This window comes from Myotis myotis, unplaced genomic scaffold, assembly GCF_014108235.1.
Source record: "Myotis myotis isolate mMyoMyo1 unplaced genomic scaffold, mMyoMyo1.p scaffold_m19_p_19, whole genome shotgun sequence".
NCBI lineage: Eukaryota > Metazoa > Chordata > Mammalia > Chiroptera > Vespertilionidae > Myotis > Myotis myotis.
Window position 1 is genome coordinate 17,061,847 of NW_023416323.1, and position 18,059 is coordinate 17,079,905.

At 54.3% G+C, this 18,059-nt stretch overlaps 1 protein-coding gene across 4 annotated transcripts in view; it reads right to left on the minus strand.

Annotated features, from left to right (window-relative positions):
• GSE1 (Gse1 coiled-coil protein) overlaps positions 1-18,059 on the minus strand; it is a 416,147-nt gene that overhangs the window by 257,543 nt on the left and 140,545 nt on the right. For all 4 annotated transcript variants that reach the window (XM_036346653.1, XM_036346652.1, XM_036346654.1 and 1 more), the window contains exon 2: positions 2,673-2,853. In XM_036346653.1, coding sequence (XP_036202546.1) covers positions 2,673-2,853 — 181 coding nt within the window. The remainder of the gene's footprint in view (positions 1-2,672; positions 2,854-18,059) is intronic.

Sequence of the window (18,059 nt, forward strand, 5' to 3'; positions counted from 1 at the left end):
ACTCCCTGCAGCCAGCACGTGACCACACCCCAGGTGGGCACTCGGAAAGCTGTGCCGCACAGCCTTCACCTTGACCGAACCACCAGGCCCACAACAAGGGTTCTTGGTGTGACAGCTTCCTTCCCATGGCAAATGCTGCTGTCCCCACGTACCAGACATTTATGGGGAACTGACGGACTGCAATGGGTAATTACGCTCTAAGGCAATAGATGCATCCCCTGACCTGACCGCAGCCCACTGTCCTTCTCCAAAAGGCCCTGCCCCAGCTCATACTGTGGTGGAAGCCATCACCGCAGGGGGCAGGGGGAACAGTGGAGAAGACAGAGGGACTCAGAGCTCTGGAGAGAGGAAGCGACAGGGTTGCCTGCCTCTGTGTGTGTGTGTGTGTGTGTGTGTGTGTGTGTGTATAAGAGAATCATGGTGCCCGTGTGTGCGTGTGTAGCTGTATGTATGTGCCTGTGTGTATCTGCATGCTTGTGCGGGTATCCTTGTGTGGGGGGCATTGCCAGGTCCGTCCCTGTGTGTCACTGCGCTTGTGTGTGTCCACATGTCTGAACGTGCTCACCCTCTGTGCCCGCCCGCTGTGCAGCTGGCAGTGCATAGCTGGCCCTGGGCTGTGCCCGCCCACCGGATGAGAGGTGGCAGGTGTGTAATAAACCATTAGTCACTGTCACGTTTCTGAGCAGCAGCGGCCTCCCCGGGAGAGGCTGACAGCAGGATGGAGCTCCTGGCGGGTCTCTGGCTGTGAAGCTGCACCCGCTACTCTCCAGGCAGGGCTGCAGCCTGATGGGGAGCAGCTGGCAGACGTGAGCCCTGTGCCCCTGCCCTGCCCCAGGCAGCCCCAGGGCAGGGGGCTGGGCCTTGTGTGTGCCAGCCGGGAGGGTGGGTAGTGTCCCTGAGGGTCATGGTTTGAAGGCTATTACCCAGAGCTGAGGGGCAGCTGGGTGGAGGCAGATCATGGTAACAGCCTCAGGGATGCTCCACGCTGCCTGGAGGAGGCGTCAGCTGGGTAACTAGGCATTATAATAACAATAGCGCTGACACCAGCCAGCTCTGTGGGCACTCAGGGTGCCAGGACCTGCACTGAATGCTCTTCATGTCCCGGTTAATTACTCTCACACCTGCCTTCATTCCCACTTCTCAGATGAGAAAACTGAGGCATGGAATGGGAGAAGACATTCATCCAAGGCTCTGAGTGTGCTGGGGAGCCGGGGGAATGTCTCCCCCTAAAGCATCCCTGCCCACCACCTGCAAGCCCCCCCTTGCCACCTGACCACCTCATCCCCATCTGCCCATAAGCTCCTGGTCAGCAGGGTCTGTCCCTGGCCCGAGGCCCAGCCCCTTTCCTAGCTGAGTCCACATCACAGAGAGAAAGAGGTGGTACTGGGGTTGCCTTGGAGATGAATGCTACAGATGACAGGAGAACAGGGCAGGCCACCCCCTCCCCCGCTCCCCTTACCTGCTAGCCTGACTCCTCCCAGCTCTGGCTCACTTCGCAAACAAGCCCAGCTTCCAGCCAGCTGTCCACACAGTGGGCCAGCACAGAAAGGCAGGCTGGGGTCTCGGGACTCAGTCCTCTCAGGGGCAACAACAGGGCAGGACACACACAGGAACCCCCTCAACTGACAGAAATATGACCCAAGGGACTCTCCTGGATAAGAATGTGGGTGTCCACCACAGGCCGGAGTCCAGCTAAAGGGCCCCCCTGGGATCCACTCACTGCCCCAGCCCAGGGCCCACAGGCCCCACAACCAATGCCTCAGGATCCACACGCACAGGCCATCAGCCAAGGAGGGGCCGGCCTCTGTCATCGGGACACTGAGGATGTCCGACGGTGCCCAGAGGGGCAGACAGGGTCTCCGTGGCTGGCAGCGTGGGCGTGAAATGCCCACAGCGGGAACCAGTGGGCAGTACCTTCCTAAAGATAATGTCCTCACCCCACCTGGCCCAGCTGAGATAACTCCTGTGAGAGCTGTGTGCCGGGACATGGCGCATTCACAACCGAAAAACCCAGGAATGACCCCTGTGCCATCGGCGGCAAGAGAGTGGGCACACATGAGCCAAGCAGTACAACACGGAACGGTATATGGCAGCGAAACAGAGCGGTGCCCTGTGACACTCACAGACGCACCTTGGAACACCAAGTGAGGGGGGCCTGCCCCTGGGACACAGAATTCAAACCTCCAGCAAAGCTACGCCGTAGGACGGTTAGACAAACACAGGTGCTACAGAAAAAGCAAACTTGAGATGGTGCTTCTGGCAGGGGGCGGGGCAGGATGCATGAGCATCAAGGTCGATGGACCGTCTAATGCCTGGGCTGGGTATCAGGTTCATGGGTATCCATTACATTAATTTTTAAAATGAATGACTGCGTATAATAAAACACAGAGATAAATAAGTACAGCACAACAAACAAAGGCTGTCTGTGAATCAAGGATGAGCGGGTGTTGAGAAGCAGGGATTCTGATTAAATCACAATTTGGTTTAATCCCTGAGGATGATAAAAGCAAAAACATCCAAACTCAAGTCCGGGAGACTCTGCCTCCAGGCTCTCAGCCAGAATGCGGCGCTCACAGAGTGGAACTCTGAGCCAGAACTGGGTTTGGGCCCCCTCCCTGCCAAGGCAGCACGATCCACTCCAAGCCCGAGAGATACAAAGAGCTGGCATCTACCTGTGCCGGCGAGGTCTGGTCCGGCCCCGTCCAGGCTGCTCTGCTGACACCGGGCTGGCCCCAGCTCCTGGGCGGTCTTGGGGCCTCTGAGCAGGCTCTCCGCTGGGGTCCCCAGCCAGGGCTCGGGCTCCCGGGCGGGAGGGTGGGTGGCTGCCGGTGCCTCGAGAGATGCAGAGGTGACCTGGAATGACAGGAGGGTAGACATGGTGAGTCTTGGCCATACCTGCCTGGAGGTGCCCCATGGGTGGGACCCATGGGCTGTTGAACACCTTCCTCCCCCACGATGGCCAGGCATTTGCAGGCAGGACAGCCTGGCTGGCGACGGGCAGTGGAGACTTGGTTCCCGGCAAAGCCAGTGCAATGTCTTCCCCTTGCAGCAAACCCTGCCCGGGAGCACCAGGCCGGCCGCTGGACACGGGTTCCATCCACAGGCCCTGGCACTACCCGTGCCCATGTGGCTCTGCATGAAGCTGGCAATCACTGCCTACTAGGTAGTTACAGCTACAAAGATAAACCTACCCACCTTCAGCTCGCCCAGCGGGGTAGTCATCCTGTCCCCTTCACCCCCAACCCCTTTTCCGCATTTTAACAATTGTGGGAAAATAGACGTAACACAAAATATACCATCTTGGCCATTTTTAAGTGTATAGTTCAGTGGCATTAAGTTCATTCACAGTGTTGTGCAACCATCATCACCATCATCCTATTCCAGAACTTTCTCTTTATCCCAAATGGAAACTCTGTCCCTATTAAACACTAACTTCCTACTTCCCTCCCTCAGCCCCCGGCGACCACTGTTGTGCTTTCTGTCTTTTTAACTTTGACTCTCCTGGTTGCCCCATCCCTTTTTCACACCTGGGGAAACGGAGGCTCAGAAAGACGGTAGAAGCCTGAGGATGCCAAGACGGGGTGAGCCCAGGTCAGCAGGGCTTCAGATTCGGGGCTCTCCCCTCCGACCTCAGAGGCCAGGGCAGGAGGGTGAACTAAGCCCCTGGTGGGTTTCTGGGCCTGAATAACCAATTACAACTACCTCAGGGCCAGTCCCGGGGACCTGCAACCCCCATTTCCTGATTATACGCCCCAGGGCCAGCAGGGCTGCAGAAAAGCAGCTTCACGTTGATCCGGTTTTTTCAGGGATTAGGACTATAAAACCAGAGTGCCTAAGAGAGATGGATGGCTCAGAATTCCTTGGGTGAGCACAGGCCCCAGCAGCCCTATGTGCGAGAGACGGATAAATTTACCGTTCGTTTCCGGGAACGCTTTAATTTATGAGATCCATATGGTGACACAGCCCAGACCGCAGCCCCCACAAATCCCACAGGCGTGCTGGCGGCTTAGGCTGGAGCCAGGAGGAGGCAGCACCTTGGCCCAGCACACGTCATTCATTCATTCACTCACTGGCTTGCTGGGGACCCGGGGAGGGGGCGTCGTCAACATGGCAGGGACCCTGGAGCCCGCTGCAGATCCCACCCTGGCAGGTTTCAGACACTCTTGCAACATTGCCCTAATCTTTTTGGGAAACTGTCAGGGCTGCTATGTTCGCCATTAGTCATAGGATGACCCGTCCGGCCAGCTCCAGGGAATATTTGGGATTTGAACCCAAGTAGTTGGGAGAAAACTTGGCTGTTGCAATGCAATCAGGGGCGGGAGATGCACAGCTTTTAATTAGAGAACAGCGGGTGAAGGGATGCAGAGGACAAGCTCTGCAGGGATTTCAGAATGAAAGACTCCACAGGGCTGGGGAATCCAGGCAGGCTTCCTGGAGCAGGTAGAATGTGAACTAGGCCTTCAAGGGGAGCAGGTTTGAAAGGAGTGGGATTAGGAGGGACAAGAGATTCAAGCACACATCCCGCTGGGGGCCAGGAGGGTTAAGCCATGAGCCAGGCACTGGGTGGGTGAGAATGCAGGCAGCCCCTCTCAGCACCAGTGGGGTGGTTGCATGGAGGGACTCGAGCCCCATCTTGCCAGATCTGATTTTTCAAGAGGAAACTGGGCATCTATTTTTAAAAGCTGCACTCTCATGATTATTAAGTGTTGGCAACTAATCAAAATCATGTCAGAGCAAACCCCTCCTGCCCTGCTGGTGGGATGGTAAAATGGCGTCGAAGTGCCTGGAAATTGCTCAAAAGATCAAAGCTGGAGTTATCGTATGACCCCACAATTCCACTCCCAGGCAGATATGCAAGAGAACCAAACACGTGTGCCCACACCAAATCCTGAATGTTCATAGCAGCCCTCAGTCACAGAGATGAATGAATTCAGCCAACAACACGAATGAACCTGCAGGTGGGTCAGGCAGGTGGGCGTGCAGCCGGGACACACCTGGACGTGCAGCCTGAGCAGAGGACCCACAGAGCCGTGTGAGGATAAATAATGGGTTGGAAGCAGCTGAATCTGTAGTCGTTTGTTACGCAGCAGTGGATAACGCATACAACCAGCGAGGCTCTAGACTCGTACCTGCCCAGCTGTCAATGCTCCCTAGCACTCTGTGTGCCAAGCCACATGCCACAAACACGAGGGCACCAATGCCAGTCCCTCCTCTGTTCTAGCTCTTCCCGCTGGTCAATGCTAATGGCTGGGCGAGGCTGCCAGACACAGGAAGTGCTGTGAATACGGGTTAGCTCATGACAGCCCCGTTTTAGGTGGAGGCAAAGGTTCTCCGACAGACCAGGCGGAGGCCGAGAGAAACGCCATTGTCCTGCAGAGTCGAACTTACCATTCCTCGCTAATAAAAAGCAGGCCCGTGGGCCAACACATTCATCGTGCCTTCTCGCTACCAGGGCCACCGTTGGGGTCAGGCATCATTTAAAATACTATTAGGACCAGGCCTGGGACATCTATCCTCCACCCCACCCCTAAAGCTCACGGGGCCCCATAGTCCGAGCTGGATAAAGGCTATTGTTTCCTTTACGTCCCGGGACTGGGGCCATTACGTTTAAAGCAAGTCAGTTAACGAGAAAAGGACAAAGCGCATAAAGGGGCACCCTAATGGGCTCTCGAGGGGTGACACTTTCTCCAGGGAATACGTGGTCTCTGAGCACCACTCAGGGTAGGTTCAGGGAGAGGGTGGCGTGGGGGAGAAGGCAGACACCGTGCCAGCTCCAAGGGGGACACCGTGGTGTTTTCAGTGCCGTTTGATTTTATTAACTGCATTAGTCCACAAGATCCCACTGAGAACTTCTGCTCTATTGTGTGTTTTTTTAAATTAACTTTTATTGAGATATAATTCACATACCATACAATTCACTCATTTACAGTAAAGTGTACAATTCAATGGCTTTTGATAAATTTGTGGAGCTGTGTAACCATACCAGACTCCATGTTACAACATTTTCATCAGCCCAGCTAGTGTGGCTCAGTGGTTGAGCATTGACCTATGAACCAGGAAGTCAAGGTCCTGTCAGGGCACATGCCTGGGTTGCAGGCTCCATCCCCAGTAGGGGGCAGGCAGGAGGCAGCCGAGCGATGATTCTCTCTCATCTTTAATGTTTCTCTCTCTCTCCCTCTCCCCTTCTCTCTGTGAAATCAATAAAAACGTATCTTTAAAAAAACTTTATAAAATAAAAGAACATTCTCACCTCCCCTAGAAGAAACCTCACACCCACTAGCAGTCATTCTCCACTCCCCTCCCCAGCCCCCGGCATCGGCAACCTCCGTTGTGTCTCTGTTTGCCTGTTCCGGATGGTTCATATGAATGGAATCTACAACATTCCAGGCCCTTTGTGTCTGGCTTCTTTCACTCAACATCATGTCTCCCAGGCTCATCTGTGTTGTAATGTGTAAAACACATATTTTTAAAAACAAGGGAAGTTCCAGTTTGAGGGCCCATCGCATCCCAGAGGTTGCTGGATGGAAGGCTCAGGATTTCTCTCTCCAGCAGGGACTGGTTGCTGTTCCTGGGGCCTGTTTCCCTCTGCCTCCTGGTACCCAGCCGGACTCCATCTCTCAGCCTCCTTGCAGCAGGGTGGGGCTGGGCACTGGGTCCTGGACACTTTCCCCAGCTGGGAGATCTTAGCAAAGTGACGGAATGTCTCCCAGCCTCAGTTTCCCTTCTGCAAAATGGGAGTGATAGATAACACAGGGACTGCCTACCTCCCAGAGGGACGGTGGGGGGAATTAGATGTTATTTCTGTTATTTAGCACATAGCAGGTGCTCAAGAAACAGCAGTTGATTTCATGACCTGACAGCATAAGCGTTAGGAACAAAAGTCAAAACGGCACAGTGGCTAGGGACCCCAAAGGCCTGGAGGGGTGTGTGTTAGAGAAGCCTTCACAGCCTCGGCCTTGTGCAGTTCAGCCCCAGCTGCCAGGACTGCCTTCTAGGCTCCTTGCCAGCTGCTGGCCTGAGGCCCAAGGCAGCCCAGGGGTCCCTGAAGTGAGGGGGACAGGGTCTGAGTCATATACTCCCTTATTTTTCCTGATCATCCTGAGTCTCCTCTTTTTCCCCCCAATAAGCTCAAGATGCACTACAGGACGCTGCCGTGCCGATCCTGAGTAGAGCAGACCTGGGACCGAGACTTCCCAGTCATGACTGATCTGACCTCAGTGTATGCCTCTGGGAAATGGGCTAGTAATGCCTACCCTCGATATACTGAGCACCTACCATGTGCCAGGTGCCCACTGAGCACCGGACATCAGTAGCCCATTTAATCCTCCCAAGAACCCTACCTTAACTGCCACTTGGTCAAGGAGGAAACTGAGGCACAGAGAAGTTAAGTCAGCTGCCCAAGGTCCCCCAGCTGGTCAAAGTCAGAGCCGAGGTTCCGGACCAGTGCTTTGTCCTCTGTCAAATACCTAGAGCCCACAGCGTGGATGAGACAGGGAACAGACTGTAGGAGACAGAAGAGGAGAGGCCAGCACCCAGTGGCACAAAACAACACAGCATCACCTTCCTTTCGCCCCGAAGAAAAATCAGGCGCAGGCAGGAAGCCAAGTATGGGGGGGGCACCCCCCTCCCACACGTCCATGGCAGGTGCATGCCTTGGTTGGAAGGGGAGTGGGCAAGGCCGAAGGGTACCTTGTGGGCTGGCAGAGACCTCTGCCACCTGCCAGGGACCACAGGTCACAGGACTGGTGCCATCTGCCAGGAAGGGAAATAAGGGGACAGCCCTGCACGGAGGTCGTCCCTCTTCCACCTTTCCTGGTCCCCACCAGAGCCCACCCACAAAGACATTGTGCTCAGCAAGCTCTGGTGGGATTTCCTGTTCTGCGCTGTGAACTAGTGCGTCAGAGGTCGAAAAACAGTATTTTATGCCCCTTAATTCCTTGTAACAGTTCTGTAATGGCAAGCGGAGAGCTCCAAATTCTGCAATAAATGGACTGATAAGGCTCTGGGTCAGGGGGAGATGGAGCTGCCGAATGTACAGTCCCTGGTAAGCAGACAACTAAGGGTTATTAAATGTTCGGCGAAGACCCGGCGTAATTGGGAAGTTATTAGATATGGAATACACACAGCACCCAGTAAATGAGTAATCAGGGACTAATTACGCTTGTACGACACAGCAGATCATGCTGGAGAGGCTGGTGGCTGCCACATCTGTGACAGCAATTAGGGGCGCGCCGGCTGCAGCGCGCCGTGGGAGGGGGGTCACAGGCTCCAGGCGACTGGGCCCCACCCGAATTCCCCCAGGTGTTCCCACCTCTCGGGGGCCAGGCTCATCGAGCCTTGAGGACCCCAGAAGCTTAAGCAGACCTAGGGGCCAGGACTCAGCAACATAAAATGAAGGCTTTGTCCCTGGCTTCCAGTCTGGACATGTGATGACTCACCGCAGCTGCTGGAGGGGACAGAAATAGTCACCACTATCCACCTGGACAATCTGCACAGTGTGTGCACAGAACCACCTCCTGGAGCTTTGCGCTGGTTCTGTCAGAGGGGCCGGGGTGGGGGTGGGGAGCAGGACCAACGCGTTTCACTGCTGGAGAAACGGAGGCAAGAGGACAGGAAGAGGACGGAGACGGCCCAGCCTGGCTCCCCTTCCAGCAGGCACAGGGCACCTCCCCTGGGTATCCCAGCAAGAGGAAGACAATGGCGTTTCTCAGGAGGTGGCAGCCGAGCCCAGCTGAGAAAAAGGGGACGGGTGTATATGTTGCCAACCTTTTGGTGCATGGGACGATGCTCCAACCAGCCGAGCCACCCGGCCAGGGCCTTTAATGTCTGAGTTTTAGCTTCCTCATCTGAAAAAGGGGGTGCTGAGAGTCATGCCCACAGTGGGGTTGGGGGTGGGGTCAGGAGGATGCCTGGGTTAGAACTTGGCAACCCAGCACAGGCCTGACACAGGAAGCCCGTGCATGCACCTGTTAAAGAACGAGGGAAGAACGAGGGAAGAACGAGGGAAGCCCAGCCCACCTGCCACAGAGAGAACCAGAAAGTCCTGATTCAAGACACTGGGGCTGCCAGGGCTGAAGAGTCTCTGGGTTCAGCTGAACCGAACCCCGTTCTTTCCAAGCCAGAGTACAAGGACCATGATCCTGAAGGTCATGGAGGCTGGGGGCAAAAACGGTTGGGCCTTTCAGTGGTCACAGCCATCGCACCTACTAAGTGCCAAGCCCCAGGCCAACCTTTGCAGGCATCAAGCCTTCGGACAGCCCTTGGGTCAGAAACTGTTAAGCCCCATTATAGAGATGAGGCAACTGAGGCACAGAAAGGGTCAGTCACCCGCAATGTTTGGCCCACTGTGTGGGATGGGCAGTTGGGGCGCGATGTCTCCGAGAAGCGTGCTGTAAAGTGGGAGTTTGCGGCTAACAGCACTCGGTCTCAGGAGACACACCTGGGCAGGTTTGGCAGAGAAGAGTGGGGCCCCAGGGAAGCCGGCAGGATATTTGGCAGCAGGCAGACCAGTAGGAGTTGGTCAGAGGCAGGTATGCCCAGCTTCTGCTGCTTTTGTGGCTGAAGGGAACATTCTAGAAGGCATGACCCTGGCCCCTCCCTCAAGGGGGCTGCAATGGAGGAGTTCTTTGTTTCCAGAGGCAAGAGTGCCTCCCCATGGCTGCCAGGCAACAGAGCATGTGGGTGGCGCTGGGGATTCCAGGGTGGAGGAAGAGAGCCTTCGAGACATGGAGGCATCAGCCTCCAGGGCCACCTCCAGGAGGCCAGCAGGGGGCGGGGGGAGGGGGGGAGGCGGGCGGGCGCTAGACTGAGCTCAGGCCAATCACTGCAGGACTCTCCTGGGGTTCCCCATCCCATCCCTGCCGGTGCCTGTGTGCCTACCAACCTCCTCCATGCCCTCTCCACCCCCAACCAGTCCTGGGCCTAGTGGTCTTACTAAACACCACCCTCAACCTGCAACCCCCCTGAGTAAATCCTCTACCAAAGTTCTGACCCCTCCCCATGGCATTCAAGAGCCACTTGATTTGCCCACATCTGTCACACCTCACATCCACCCACCTTCTCCACCAACCATGCATCTAGCCAGCAGTCAGCCATCTGTCTGTCCGTCCAACTGTTCCTATGTCCACTCATCCATCTGACTGTTCATCCATCTGTCCATCCATCCATCTAATCCAATAAACATTTATTAAGCACTTACTATATGATAGACACTGTGTCTGGGATACAGCAGCAAATAAAACAGTTAAAAATTCCTGCCTTTAAGGAGCTGACACTCTGGTTGGGGAGAGAGACAATAAAGAAAGATGTATTCACATGTCAGCTGGTAGGAAGTGCCACAAAGACAAACAGAAGGGCTAAAGAGGAGGGTGGGTGGTTAGAATTGTCCATAGGCTTGCCCAGTGAAAAGAGGATATTTGTGCAAAGACTTGAGGGGACAGGGGTGCCAGCTGTGGAGGTAGGTGTCTGGGAGAAGGGTGTCCCAGCGAGTTTGTTTGCAAACTTTTTCTGAGAAGGCCGACCAGTGTTTTCAGCTTTGTGGGCCAAATGGTCTCTGTGGACTCAGCTTTGCTGTTGTAGCACTAAACGGACTTAGACAATATGAAAATGAAAAATGTGTGGCTGTTCTAATAAAACTTTATAGACACAGCAATTTGAATTTCACACAATTGTCACATGTTGTAAAATATTGTTCTACCTTCAATTTTTTTTTTGCAACCATTTAAAAATGTAAAAACCTTTCTTAGTTCAGGACAAACATGGGATGTGGGTGGGGTGTGGCCTATGGGCTGCAGCTTGCTCATCCCTGTTCTGGAAGCAGCCAGGAGGCCTGTGTGGCTGGAGGGGTGTCTGTGGGAGGAGGGGAGTGAGGCTTGACTCAGAACACAGGCAGGGCTGGGAGAATGGATGGTGGGGCTGCACGCCCACTGGTCTACTTGAGTCCACATGACACACCCCGAGGGACTGCAGAAGGTCAAAAGGTGCTCACGTGTGTCTGTCTGTACCACTGAGCTCATTACCTTCCGTCCTCCCCTCCAGGCATCCTGTGGGGGTTGGGCGCAGATGCAGAAACTGGCTTGCCTGTTTTAAATCCCATGCCTATGAGCTGTGTGCCTTCAGGCAAGTGAGTCTACCTCTCTGGGCCTTGGGGAGGACTCCCTGGGCAGGCTGAGCCACTGTCAATGCCCCCCAGCGCCCTCCCACTCCACAATGCCCTATGCCTAGCTCCTGCCTGACATGTCACCCCCTAATTCTCTGCCTCCTCCTCAGCCAAGGGTCTGCCCCCCTTCCCTGGACTCTGCCCCCAGCTTCCCTCCCTAGGCAGAGGCAGGTGCTCCCCCAGCTCACTTTCATTAGTACCCTCATCCTAGTGCCACAGGTTTAGGGGCTACGCTTCTGCCTCCCCAGAATGTCATCCCCCCTCCCCAGGTACCCTGTAACCCCAGCCCTGGCACAGTGTCCTCAATAGAGCTGATGGAGGAGCTATCTGAGTTACGGAAGGAACTGTGTGAAGGCCTGGGGAACAGTGTTTTGGGCATAGGGAACAATCTATGCAAAGGCCCTGAGGCAAGAATGTGCCTGGTGTGTTTGAGGAAGAGCACAGGGGCCCCTGTGGTTGGAGAAGAGGAAGGGAAGCCATGGGGCCACATTCCAGGGGGGTCTGTGGGTCTCCGTGAGGACTCTGACTCTCACTGGAAGTGAGACAGAAGCCCGGAGGGTCTGAGTCAAGGAGACTCAAGACGCGATTTTGTTTTTGTTGCCATGTTAACTTTTTATGTTAAGATGCTTACAGACTCACATGCAGTTGTAAGAAATAATACGGAAAGATCCCACGTAGCCTTGACTCAGTTTCCGCAGTGGCAACATCTTACCAAACTACAGCACGAGGTCACGGGCAGGATGGTGCACCGATGGCTCACTGTCTCGTGCAGACTTCCCCAGTCTGACCTGCCCTTGCGCGCGTGTGTTCCGTCCTTCGCAGTGATATTACTGGGGGTGGGGGGTGGGGGGCGGGTTCCCGTATCCGTATCCATCGCCTCGGTACAGAAGCTCCATCACCAGCACCCACGACACTCTTTGGGAAGCATACCCACCTTCCTCCTGCCCCGACCCCACGCCTGGCAACCACCTACCTGCTCTCCATTTCTCTCCCTTTCTCACCTCAAGCATGTCACGTAAATGCAATCACACTGATGTCAGCCTTAGGGACTGGTGGGTCCTCTCAGCACGGTCCCCTGGAGCTCGGCCCAGGTTCTTGGGCATACTGGCAGTGGGTTCCGGTGGCCTGGCCGTGCCACAGCTTGGTGGCCCATCCGCCTGATCTAGGTGGAAGGAAGCTGTCCATCCCACCGCAGCCCTGTCCCTGCTCCCTCCTGTGTCTTCAGCGTCTGTGCCTAGCTTTACCTGCTAGCTCCCCACTCAGGGCCGGCACCCTCCATTTGTGAATCGATGTCCCATCCACCAGTCGCAATGCTTCCCCTACCCACCTACCCTCTGGCATGACCTCTGACGTCCTAAGCTGGGGAGGTCAGGTAGCTTGTCAACAGTAACCCTCACGACACGCTCCCTGTCTGAATGTGGATCAGAGGGGTTTAGCAACCTGCCAAACACCACACAGCGGGAAGATGGGCAGAAGCCTGCCCTGGTGGGCTTCAATCATCACAAAGACAGATGCGGAAGCAAGGGCAAGAGCCGGGGGAATGGGAGGGCGGCTCTGCCCTGGGCTCCGTGGGGCTCCGCTCCACCCTGTGCCTCCACCAAAGGGGCCGTGCCCGCTGCAGGTGGACATGACATAATTACTGTGGAAGGAACTGTGCCGCCTCACCCAGGGCAGTCAGTTTATCAAGCACTGACAGTGCATTAGCTAAGTGATCACTAGACTATTAATTTTTCCCCCAGCCCTTGCCAGGGGTATTACAGTGAAAAATGGCAGCTTAACCGCAGGGAAATTCTTCAGGGTGACAAAAATAAAAATAGCTCTAATTGAAGCTGATAGAAATTATACCCTTTAAAAACACACGTTGGGGTGCACTGGCTATAATGGAAATTAACGCCGGGGCCGGGTTTGTCATGGGACGTGAAAACACGGTGACAGCCACAGCAAACAGCCTCACGGGGCATCACATCTGCTTGGCTGCCGCTTGGCTGGCCTGGTGGTGTCGGGGAGGCAGCAGGGACACGCTGGAGGCTGGTGCCCAGGGGCCTGCAGACACAACCTCGCCTGCTCACCCGCCCCCCTGCACAGGGACAGTGGGCAAGAGAGTGCCACAGGCCCTTCTCGACTCCACTCGGGAGAGGGTGGGTATGTCTTAGGCATCCTCCAGGCCTGCGGGACAGAGGTCCTCGGACCCTTCACAAGCCAAGTCGGTGCCCCGGCCGCCATCGCTACGCCCCCTTGTCCTAGCGCCAGATGCTGACTTGAAACTTACACATCAAAACACATTATGTGTTTTCAGGGCCCAGAAAATGTAGAAAGATTCTGATGTTCTGGCACACAGCGGTGAGCCATCTTTCAGCAGCCGAAGAGGTTTCCATTAAACATATGAAAAAATAACAAATATAATGGCAATAACATTAATACACACACGGATAGCATCTGCTTTGCGCTCTGCACTGTTTTAAGTACTTTCCACATATTTTAATTCACTTAGTCCTCGCAACAACCCGTGAGGTAGACACTGCCATTATCGTTCTCATGTTCCAGACGAGGAAAGACCATGGAGGCCCAGAGAGGTTGCGCAGCCTGCCTGGGGGCCCCTGGGGGCAGAGCCAGGAGCCGGGCCAGCCGCACAGCCTCCGGGCCACCTGGCCCGAGCGAGGATGAGGCCTCAGCCCGCAGACACGCAGCAAGTACCCAGCTCGTCCCTCAGTCCCAGCTCCGAACTCACACGTTCCACAGCATCCCGAGCTGGCTCTGCACACTTACATTTATTTTCGAGCGATTTGTACAATGTATTTCTACGTTGGCTGCGCGTTTACCTGTTGAGACTGACATTCCCCCTAGACGTCCTGAAGCCCCAGGCTGAGCACAGAGATGCGCTGGTGTTCTCGGGGCAGGGGCGTGGCAAAGAACAAAACAGACCCAGCAGTTCACGTTAGAATATTTGCCCGGGCTTCTGCCTGTGCCAGGCACTGTTCTAGGCACCGGGGACTCAGCAGTGAGCCAGACAGGGGTCCGCAGGCAACAGGAAAGTCATCGAAAAGGACAATTCAAACAGGCTCACGGTGTAAAGACGTGATTCAAGAACCTAAGAATCTGACTGGCAAGGAATAAAGGGAAAGATTAGAAAGACCCTCTCATTCTCTCTCTCTCTCTCTCTCTCTCTCTCTCTCTCTCTCTCTCTCTCTCTCTCTCACACTCTCACACATACACACACACACACACACGGAAAGGAATCTAATCCTGGAAGAAACATTGAGAAGACAGCGATTTTCATGGCTTTTCACTGCGCGCTTCCCTGAAATGGTCTGAAAGGAAGCGTTAACTGGAGTGAGTCCCCACCGAGGCAGAACGGGGAGAGTAAGAGTGGGAGACAGGTGGGAGCTTCTCGGAAGGCTGCGTCTTGCCAGGGCCTGGTCAGCTCTGCTGGGCATTTGTTCAGAGACATCACGGAGAGCAGATCCCAGGGACGGGCGAAGACACGTGCGCCCCTTTCACAGGATGGAAGAGGCCAGCCAGCTTGGCATCGATACCCAGGGCGCCATCAGGTGAAATCACAATCACATATAATAGTGCAAGATTAAATGGCTATTGGCCCGGGTCCAGGAGGGGAATGACACCAGAGCCAGCTAAGCCCCTTCAGTCCGAGAGCGATGCTCCGGGAAAGCAGGCCCAGGTGCCCGATGTGACCCGGCACCGCATTAACTCTGCCCGCCACAGCCACCTGGGCCACCCGGGGGCACATATGCCAGTTGTGACCTCACGCAAACACCCGACCGACTACTAGACCCAAGGATGCTAACAGGACGCGCTGCCGTGTGAACTGGTCTCCCACGTGCTGGACCGAGCTCTGCATCATCACCTTGTTTCATTCTCAAGCAACAATGTCAGTAATAACCCGGACGTTGCTAGCAGCCCCCCTCCACTGAGCTGGCCTGACTTCAGACACTGACTCCTTCACTATGGGCTGTGTGACCCTGAGGAAGTTACTAAACGTCTCTGAGCCCCAGCTTCCTAAGCTGTAAAATGGTCAAAATGACTCAGAAAAAAAAGACCCAAGACACACATGCTTAAAACACTGGCTGGCCCTTAGGGCCTGCTCATTAAAGCCTTGCTGGTTTTATTTCTCCTTATGGCAACCCCTTAAGACAACGATTTTTAACCTTCTTCATCTCATGGCACACATAAACTAATTACTAAAATTATATATATATTTTTTGCCAATCTGACCAAAAAAAGAGGGCATAGTTCTGATTTATTCACACCAGACAGCTATTATTGTATTGCCTGTTGTCCTTTTTTTCTTTATTACTTTTTAGAGAGAGAGGAAGGGAGAAGGAAAGAGAAACATTAATGTGAGAGAGAAACAATGATCAGTTACCTTCTGTAGGCATCCTAACTGGCGACTGAACCCACAACCCAGGTATGTGCTCTGACTGGGAATCGAACCCACGGCATTTCAGTGCACAGGAGGGCTATTGTCATTTTTTTTATTTGACAATCTAAGGCAAAAGAGGTCAGTGCCCCTGACTAAATAGTTAGATATTGCATGTTTTAAAAATTCTTGTTGCACACCAATTGAAAATCACTACCTTAAGATAATTATTTAATATCATTTGATGTATGTGCCAAGCATCATTCAAATGCTTTACAAATCTTAACTTGCTCGATCCTACTAATGGGCCTTTGAGATTAAGTGCTCCTATTACATACCCATTTTATGGATGAGGAGACTGAGGCACAGAGAGGTAAGTCAGTTGCCCAAGGTCACACAGCCTTCTCTCAGTCTATACTGTTTACTCCATGCAAAACTGTCCCCCCCCACTCCCTCCCAACAGCCCAGGAAGTTGCGAGAGTACTTAGGGCACTCCCATCGTACAAAGGAGGATAAGCAACTGAATACAAATAGCTGGTTAGAGGTAAAGCAAGAGCCAGATGGAGGTATGTCTGGAGACTACCATAGTACAATGATCAGAAGACAGAATAAGGTGAGTATAAAATGGGGAGGGGGGGTAACAGTGGCTGAGTCAGCCCTTTCCCACAAGAGAGAGGGAAAGAGTGAGGAGGGAAGGAGGGAGAGAGAAAGCATTTGAGAGCCTGGAAGTAGGAGCTTCGAGGAGCAGGAAGGGACCCCCCTCTGTTCTGCATCCATTTTCCAGATCTTTAGTCTGATACTGGGTTTTGTTTGATCATCATGAAAAAGGAACACCAGCCCCTGCACCTGAGGAGGTGCAATCCAGGCTGCGTGCCACGGACGCAGAGACGGCGGCTGAGCAGGGAAGGAGGAGCTGCCTTTGTTTGTGTACTCCCCGTCTCCTTGCAAAGATGAATGAGTGCTTAGGGAGGGCTCCATCTCCCCCAAACCTCAGAGGTGGGAAGAACCTGAAATGTCAGCTGTCTCATGTTTCTCAAACTCTGGGATGTGTCCCACATGAGAGCAATTTTTAAAAAGGGAAATGGAAGAGAATAAAAAATACTGGAGTAAAAATATCATTTTGTGAAATTTCTTTTTCAGTTCCCGAATGTATGTCAGTACAGCCTCAGTCCAAGCACCAGGACCCTTGCCCAGGCCCTGAATTTAGAGGCCCTCCCCGACATGTCCCTGAGGACAAGGAGTTTTGTGGGGCCAAGGGCCACCCCCCACAGGCTGCCCCTGCTCTTAGCCAAAGCCTCTGTTCTAGGACCCGGGCCTCCCTGCTAGCATGCCCAAGTCCACGTCCAGAGCCGTGCAAACCCCCTCCAGTCTGTCCTCCTGAGGGGGCTTGTCTGCTAGAAGCCTGTGCTGAGGGTGGCCAAGGTCAGGCACTGCAGCCGGAGCGTGGGCTGGGTGTCCCCATGAGTGAAGCCCTGTGTGCTGAGGGACACCCTGGCTGGGCAAGAGCAGAAACAGGCACAAGTCTCCATTCACCCTGTGTCCCCAACCCTTCAGATACTCAGGCAGTCCTGGGTGTGTGTGCATATGTGTGTGAGAACACATGCATTGTTGTGTGTGCATGCCTGTGCCCGTGTGCATGTGTGTCTGTGAGCATGCACACACTTGGGTGACATGTGTGCACACACATGTGAATGTGAGCATGTACCTTGTGCAGGTATGTGTAGGCACTGCGTACATGCATGTCTATGTGCACATCCTGTGGGCATGTGCATGTGTGCACATGTGGTTTGTGTGGGTGTCAGAGCATGTAGATATGCATGTATGTATATGTGCACACGTGCATGTGCACACACTATGTGCATGCTGGGTTGTGAGATCCTGCCCGTGTTCAGTGGCTCACAGCTAGCACGTGGAGAGGGCAGCCCAGTCCATGCCATCCACCAGGCGGCGGGTGGTCTGATTCCATGGCACCTCTGTCTTCCCCAGAGGAGCTCCCTTAATGTCAGCGTCTGTGAAACTCTGTCTTCAAAGTCTGATGCTCAGACCTGGAGCTCCCTGAGCAAATCCTTGCCAACCCTCTGGCCCAGAGCCAGGCTTCATAAACGTTTGTTGAATGAATAATCAGGGAAAGGAACAAAGGCTCAAATCCAGCGGCCAAATCCCAAACATCATTGAGTTTCACACAGCAGGAGAACGGTTAAATGAATTTTGTCAAATAACCTGGTGATCAAGGCCCAAGGCACAGCCCGGATACTTCCAGAAGGACCCCAGCCCACATTCCAGCCAGGGCCAGACCTGAGACATGGGTCCCAGGATGGCCTGGGTCTCCCCTTGTGCAGGGCCTGTGAGCCTTGGCTCTACCCTAGCACAGCCTTTGGGGGGGCTGGGGGTGGAGAGGTAGGGGGCGGGCATGAGGCTGCCCAGACCCCACTGCTAGAACTCACCCCAGGGTTAGCCATGCTGGAGGCTCTCAAGGGGGCACTGAGGTGAGCAGGAAACTCAACACAAATATTTACTGGACGTGAG